Source organism: Acanthisitta chloris, unplaced genomic scaffold, assembly GCF_000695815.1.
Source record: "Acanthisitta chloris isolate BGI_N310 unplaced genomic scaffold, ASM69581v1 scaffold6986, whole genome shotgun sequence".
Taxonomy (NCBI): domain Eukaryota; kingdom Metazoa; phylum Chordata; class Aves; order Passeriformes; family Acanthisittidae; genus Acanthisitta; species Acanthisitta chloris.
This window is the reverse complement of record NW_008678641.1, coordinates 18604-25983: the sequence shown is the minus strand read 5'-3', so window position 1 is coordinate 25983 and position 7380 is coordinate 18604. Positions and strand designations below refer to the sequence as shown.

General features: G+C 51.4%; 1 protein-coding gene across 1 annotated transcript in view; it reads right to left on the bottom strand.

Moving 5' to 3' along the window:
- Window positions 1-7380, bottom strand: part of USP48 (ubiquitin specific peptidase 48) — a 29409-nt gene that overhangs the window by 3627 nt on the left and 18402 nt on the right. Inside the window, exons 15-20 of the mRNA XM_009076965.1 lie at window positions 5473-5597; window positions 5195-5317; window positions 3042-3103; window positions 2458-2568; window positions 1722-1852; window positions 956-1062 (exon numbers count right to left, since the gene is read on the bottom strand). Of these exons, the coding sequence (XP_009075213.1) occupies window positions 956-1062; window positions 1722-1852; window positions 2458-2568; window positions 3042-3103; window positions 5195-5317; window positions 5473-5597 (659 nt within the window). The remainder of the gene's footprint in view (window positions 1-955; window positions 1063-1721; window positions 1853-2457; window positions 2569-3041; window positions 3104-5194; window positions 5318-5472; window positions 5598-7380) is intronic.

Below are 7380 nucleotides of genomic sequence, written 5' to 3'. Positions count from 1 at the left end.
CTGCTACTTCCCATCCTGCCGAGCTGCCCTGGAACTGAGGGATCTCATGAGCATGCTCTCGCCCCCTCTTTCTAGCTCCAGCTGCTCCACAAAGAATAGCTCCCTGTTATTTTGCCAGCCCCACGTGTGAGCACAGTCCTGTCCAGTGCCAGAAAGAAACAACAACCAAACCTCTTCTGCACCAGAGCCAAGCTTGATTCAGCCTCGGGATTCAGGCTGAGAGCCCTGGCTGTGGCTCCAGACTGTTCTGCGTGCTCCATGTCTCACAACCAGGGCAGGAACCCTGCCAGCCTCTAGCTCCCCGCAGTGCTCCGAGCTCCAGCGCCTCCCTTGGATTGCCAGGGAGGTGGGAATCGATGGAAGGCCAAAAAACCCACTCTCAGCTGCAGGGAATGTCTTCATCCGAGCTGCCACCAGCCCTGGTTTCCTCCTTAAAAGCCCTGAGGAGGGAGATTTACCAGAACCAGCTTTTGGGTACCTGGAAAACCAATTCTAGAGCTGATCCTGACACTTCAGATCAGTAAAAACGTAATTCACAGCTTCAGGAGATTCTGAAAACCAACTCTGAGTTCACTGTCTCACCAGCATGGAAGGAAAGAGCTTATTTGCATCCAGGGATAAATGTCACTTGAGCAAGAAGAAAGGAAATGACAAATATTGGAGGGGGAGGAGAGCAGGTAGAGCCTGGGAACAGAGTTAAGACAGAAAAAACAGCAGGGAACATCCCTGATAATACACAGGACTCGCTTTGGCAACAGGAAGCCTTGAGGAGACCAAATTTTTAGAGCCAGAATGTCCCATTGGCTGTTTCTGCCAGCAGTACTGCCCTGAGCAGAGCTGAGGGATTCCTGCCCTCACCACCACCACCACGGGTCACCACGTCCCCAGCAGCAGGTGCAGCCACCTGGGGCCACGGCTGGAGCCAAGCTGGGCAGGGGTGGGGGAGAGCCTGTACCTTTTTATTGTCCACCACTTTGTGGATGTAGATGGTGGCCTGGGTGTACTCGCGCAGGTCCCTCTGCTGCTGGCACAACAGTCCTTCCCTGCACTCTGGGCACAGCTCTGGGGACACCAAGAAGAAAAACACATTTATTGCTCCAGCTCATTGGACAGCCCAGCCCAGTGCCTCCCACTGCCAACCCAACACAGCAAATCGCAGAATCCCAGAATGGTCTGAGTTGGAGGGACCTTAAGGATCTCATTCCACCCCCTGCCACGGGCGGGGACACCTTCCCCTAGCCCAGGTCGCTGAGCCACATCCAGCCTGGCCTGGAACACTCCCAGGGATGGAGCAGCCACAGCTGCTCTGGGCAACCTGTGCCAGTGCCTCAGCACCTCACAGGGCACAGTTCCTTCCCAATACCCAACCTAAATTTCCCCTGTCATTGAGAAGCCATCCCCCCAGGTCCCAAGGCCCTCTCCAGCTCCCTTGGAGCCCCTTTAGGCAAGGGGCTCTGGGGCTCTAAGGTTTCTCCAGAACCTTCTCTTCTCCAGTCTGAACAGCCCCAGCTCTCCCAGCCTGGCTCCATGGCAGAGATGCTCCAGCTCTCAGAGCATCTTGGTGTCCCCTCCAAACTTGCTCCACGTCCTTCCCATGCTGGGACCCCAGAGCTGGACACAGCACTGCAGGTGAGGCATCTGCCAAGCTCCATGTTTAATTTTTGGTCCCCAAAAGAGCCATTCCCAGGGACTGGCCCAGGAGGAGAGCAGGAGTCACTCACGGGGCTCGGAGGTGTAGCGCACACCCTCGGGGTCACTCCCGGTAGCCTGTGTCCGTGTGATCTTGATGACATGATCCACCACGAAGAGCTTTTGGATCCTCTCCCACTCACTGGGCCATATCAGAGCTATACTGTGCAAAGGAACAGGCAGGTGCTTTATGACATGGGAAAGTCAAGCTCTGAGCTCCCAAACAACCTCGCTCCTTTGCTTTCTAGTCTGTTAACCAGAGAAACACTTCCCAGTCCATCCCCAGATCAGCTCCCGTGAGGGTCTGTGCACCCAGATAACAGCAGCCTGTGATTAGTGACGCTGCTCTGCTCCCGTCACGCTGGAGGGAGGGATGGAGGAGGAAAGGAGTGGAAGATTTCCTACTTTTAGTGCTGCATCACTGCAGTGGCAATGCTATGGAGCATGAAGTCCAGCCCTGCAGCCAGCGCTCCGGGGGGGGAAGGCTCACGGAAAGCAAATGGTAAGGAAGCAGGATGTTTCTGGTCAGACCCAGGGTGGTTATTGTCAGGAACTAACCAAGCTGAAGGAAGCTCTTTTTTCCTGACCCAGCATCCTTGGACAATCTAGGTCTTGCCTTGCAGGAAGGCTGAGATGGCTCTGGGAAAGCCTAGGCGTTCATTTGGATTGAGGGAAAGGATTTGAAGCTCAGCAGCAAGAATATTCCTTTGGGAAATGTTCTCCTGAGGCTCCTAGCAAAGAGAAAACATGCAAAGGGAATAAACTCACTGTTTGGAGTCTTCTTTGGTCATGGAAGTGAAGGTGAACATGAGTCCCCCGTGGGGACACAGCAGGACACTGTTTGCTATGGAGGACACCGGGCTGCATCGTGTTGGCCTCCTGCAGAAGGAAAGAGGTTTGGAAAGCTGGATCAGGATATTTCACCAAAAACTCCACAGTTCTTCAGGCGGCCAAGAAGCAATCGCAGGTGAATATTTACAGAAGGCATTCCAACAGGGAATATTAACTATTAGAGATGAGGAAATCAGATCTGTGCTCCTCCGTGTTGCAAAATGACTCAATCCAGCAGAGATTTCCATCTCCAGCCCGTGGAAACAGGATTGAGCAGCGACCTTTGTCTGGGATACAGCTCCAGACAGATGAAAAAACTAATCAGGTTACCAGCTAATCCGACCATCTGGTTAAGACATGGTAAACAAGGAAACTCAGTGTCTTACAGCATGTAACAGAGTGCAAAAATCAGCTTCCTTGTTTCCATGAACCACTGGAGCACTCGGGAGTCGGGACCAAAGTATCACCTACAGCCCCCAAAACAAGGGATAAAGAACACCAAAACCCTCCAGCCAAGTTACCTGACAAACTTTCTCCATTCTTCTACAAAGAACTGCGAAACAATATACAGCTCATCCGTCTCCTGGGGGAAAAGAGAGGGAAGAAGGATCTTTTTAATGGATCCAACAATAGGGAAGGATGACTGTTTGGTTTTGTGCTCCCTCAGAGATCTCAGCATTGTTTTACCATGACAACTCTATCCAAGCATGCTGGGAAAGCCAAGGAAAATAATTTGGGATCAAGTACTAAGCACTGACATGACTAATCTCGTGTTTATTACAAAGTTAGTTGAGCTTTCGATCCAATTACCTTTAATTCCCAGCAGGAAAGGGGCATTTCCCTGGAGCAGCCAAGGCTCCCCAGTGCCAGGTCTTCTCTCCCAAGGCACTCAGGGGCTGAGGCAGGTGAAACCCTGCACTCCCATGGGGGTGGGGTGAGACCACCCCAACCTCCCTCATTTGCTTCCAACATCAAAACCCACAAGTTTTTCCTTTTGGCAGCAACAGGGACACTTTGTATCCTCACCAGGTAGTGTTTTGGGGATAAATTCTGTTTTCTTGTCCCAATTTTCCATTAAATTCTTGGCTCCTGGACACCTAGACCTCAAGAGCTGGGTGACAAAATCACTTCCATGCTCACCTATATCCTCACAACTTTCCCTAAGGCTCTCTAAGGATTTAAAGGCTCACTCCAACTTTCTGCAGGAAAACTCAGCACACCTGAGGAATTATACATATATTTTGGAGCTCTCTTCATCTCACAGAATCATAGAGTGCTTTGGGTAGGAAGAGACCCTTCAAAGGTCATGCGCAATAAGCAGGGACATCTTCAACTAGATGAGGATTCTCCTCTGGATCTAACCACTCCACTTGTTTTCCACCCCAAACCACAACTGCTTTGGATCAGAAAAATTCCAAAAGCTTGAGGGGAAGACCTTCACACTCTTTTTTTAATCAGGCTCCCTTGGGAAATTCAAAGGGAAAGGAGGATGTGACCTCACTGGTAGAGAGACCCTCCTATTCCTGACCCACAGCAATGGGCTCCAGCTTTCCATTACCTACTCCAACTCCAAAAGCAAATCCAACCAGATACAACACTTAAACACCACTGCCAGGACCCGACAGCTCTCCAGCTCAGCACAAAAGGGAAACTCCTTTTAAAGCCTTTTGGGTCTCCCTGGCTCCGAGCCACGGATCCACACTGCCTCAGCAGCGAGGGACCCAGGGAGACACCTGCCAAAGCACCCTGGCAGGACTGATGAGTCAATCAGTAACCAGCACCACGAGACCCCCAGGAATCAAGGACTGGAGCCAACAGCTTATGCCATTCCTTTTGGGCCTCCTCAAAGTCCCCCAAAGCCCTGGAGAAGCCACTAGGACAGAGCTTGCATGGCCATCACTGCCCTTTGGAGGGCTTCAGCTTTTTGGGATGCTCCCCCTGAGCTGCTGGGATGCAGGAGAATGCTGCAGCACACCTGAATTTTGCCCCACCAGCATCCCAAGCTTTGCTCTAGCATCCTCCTGCAGAGGAAGGCAGAGGGAGAGCGGTGGGAAGTCACGGCCACAGTGTTTCCATCCTGGGGACAGCTCCAACCACAGCAGCAATATTGTTGCTGTTATCTCGCTGACTCCAGGCCAGACACCGCACCACTGGCACATGAGCCATTCCTGTGGCTCTTCAGGGCTTTGTGCCAGCACAGCTAATCCAGGGAAATCACAGCTCGGCACAGCACATTTGTGAGCTGCAGTGCCATGGGCACAGCCTCGCTCGGACCGAGTGGATGGGTACGGAATGGTTTGGGTGGGAAGGGACCTCAAGGATCTCATTCTAACCCCTACCATGGGCAGGGACACCTTTCACTAGCCCAGGTAGCTCTCAGTCCCATCCAACCTGGCCTTGAACACTTCCAGGGATGGAGCACCCACAGCTGCTCTAGGCAGGAGAAGGATAAAAGCCACTAAAACCCTCTCCTGGGCTCAGCTGCATTCCCTGCTCCCTCCCTCCCCATATCTTTGGTAACTTTTATATCAGCCACCTCGAGAGAAATACTTAATTCAGTATTTATCTGTATTTTATTCATCAGATTTGGGGAATGGAAGACATGAAAGGTATAATAGTCAAAAAACGTAGGAGAATTCAAGAAAAACCATTCCCTGCTCCCTCCCTTCCCTACCTGAGGCCAGCTGCCCAGGCAAGGTCTGCATTTATCGTGGAACAGGTTCTGGAGAGAAGTCTTCTGCTCGCTGGCCATCATCTTATGCAGAGCTTCATTTTCCTCCCCTTCACGCTCTAAAATCTGCAGGAAACAGTTAATTACATCCCAACTCTCATTCCCAGATGCCATTAAAAGGCGACACTATTCTCCTCTGTGGCACAGGGTGGTGTTAAAGAGAAAAACCAGAAATACAACCAGTATTTACAGTCAACAGAAGGAGAATATTTGGCAAATACCTTGCACTGGGAACAGCACTCTTTGTTATTTGGGAATTCGGGGGCTTTGGGAAAATATTGCTTGAGTTTCTCCCATGCTTCCTTGGAAACCACCCTCCGCTCATTTTCGGAGATGCACAGGTCACCTGCAGGGAGAGAATCAGGGAAGGGCTTTGATCACAAGCTCAGGGATGTTTTGCAGCCCTTGATTGAAGAGATTACAGGGAATAAATGTGGGGGAAGACATCCACATGTTTAGCAGCCAACACCACGTCAGCAAAAACTGGCCCAGCACTCAAAGTCACCTTCGGCTCCTCCATCGCTTCCTTGTGTACACAGGGAAAAATCACCACAATATGACTTTAATTCATAAAAATATCCTGTAGAATTCCAAGGCCATGGATGAAGCAGCTGAACAAATGCAAGCTGGGATGCTGGGAAAAGCCAGGGCAAGACAAAGAGGGCACAGGGCTACTGTTTTCTGGTTTTGGCTACCATAGCTACATCCCTGTGATGACTCCATGTACAACCCTGTGTCCCATGGAACAGGAGCCAGGTGCTTTCCACATGCCTGCAAAACCCAAATTCCCACTGTACAGTCTCAGATGGTGTCATCTGCCCTACCCAAGCACCTCAAAATGTAGAAGGGGAAGACTTTGCACCCTAAATCTGCTCTAGGCGTGGAGACACCAAGCAAGATTTACCAGCTATTCCCCGGACAACTTCTTTATCCACCAGGGTTACTCACCCCGATGCTCGAGCAGCTCAGAAAAACCCAGGAGGGGTTAAGCAGGAGCCATTTGTGCCTGGCATTTTAGTGATAGAAGCAGCAGACAGGTCACGCTCAGGCACTCGGACACCACGTGCAGCACAAGCATAAACAGGGCTTGGGAAAACGGGAGAAGGCTCTGGGATCCGAGCAGCTGCCCACTTGCAGCGCTGATGGTGGTCAAGGGGAAAACACAACTGCATCTCCCTTGGAGACAGCAGCTGGGATGTGGCTGTGCTATGGTCAGGCACAGGGAGAAACACGAGGAACAGCCGTTTGCAAACCGGATTTGGGAATATTCGTGTCTCGGTGGAGATTGCACCAGCAAGAGGGAAGGAAAACAGCAACTGCTGTATCCAAAGGGCACAATCCCTTATTATCTGCTTTTCTATAGCCTAGAGAGCTGCAGGAAGAGGAGAGGGAGAGCAACTCCTTCCTCCCCACCCTCCGGCAGCTCTTTAACATGACAAGCAGCTCCTCAGGGCCACCAGCCATGAAGAGGAAAAAATAGCAACACTCCCCTCCTGCTTTTCCTCTAATAAACAAAGGTCGGGCCGGACCGTTTCGATGCAGCACTTGGCCGCTTGGGCTCCATCCAACACGGCCAAGTGGCTCCGGAGGCAGGACCAGGATGCTGTCCAGATCCAGCAAGGATGGGGGAAAAAGGAGCCTGTACAAATAAGTGCCCTGACACCACATGATTAATGAAAACAGATTCATATGGTGAGTGAAGGAGGTGGACAAAGCAGCTCTGGGTGTGCAGGGAACAAGTGCTTTGCCATCTGGAAGATGATCCTAACCACTGCTGACCCTGCTTCCCACTCCCACCATCCAGGGACACGTTTTGGCACAGACATCAAAGAAGGCTTAACTTGGTATCTGGAAAAAATTATTCACTGGGCTCAGGCAGCTACTGGAGAGCGAGGAATTGCAGCAAGGATGCAAGCAGCTCTGGGTGTGCAGGGAACAAGTGCTTTGCCATCTGGAAGATGATCCTAACCACTGCTGACCCTGCTTCCCACTCCCACCATCCAGGGACACGTTTTGGCACAGACATCAAAGAAGGCTTAACTTGGTATCTGGAAAAAATTATTCACTGGGCTCAGGCAGCTACTGGAGAGCGAGGAATTGCAGCAAGGATGCAAAGGGTGCAGGGAACG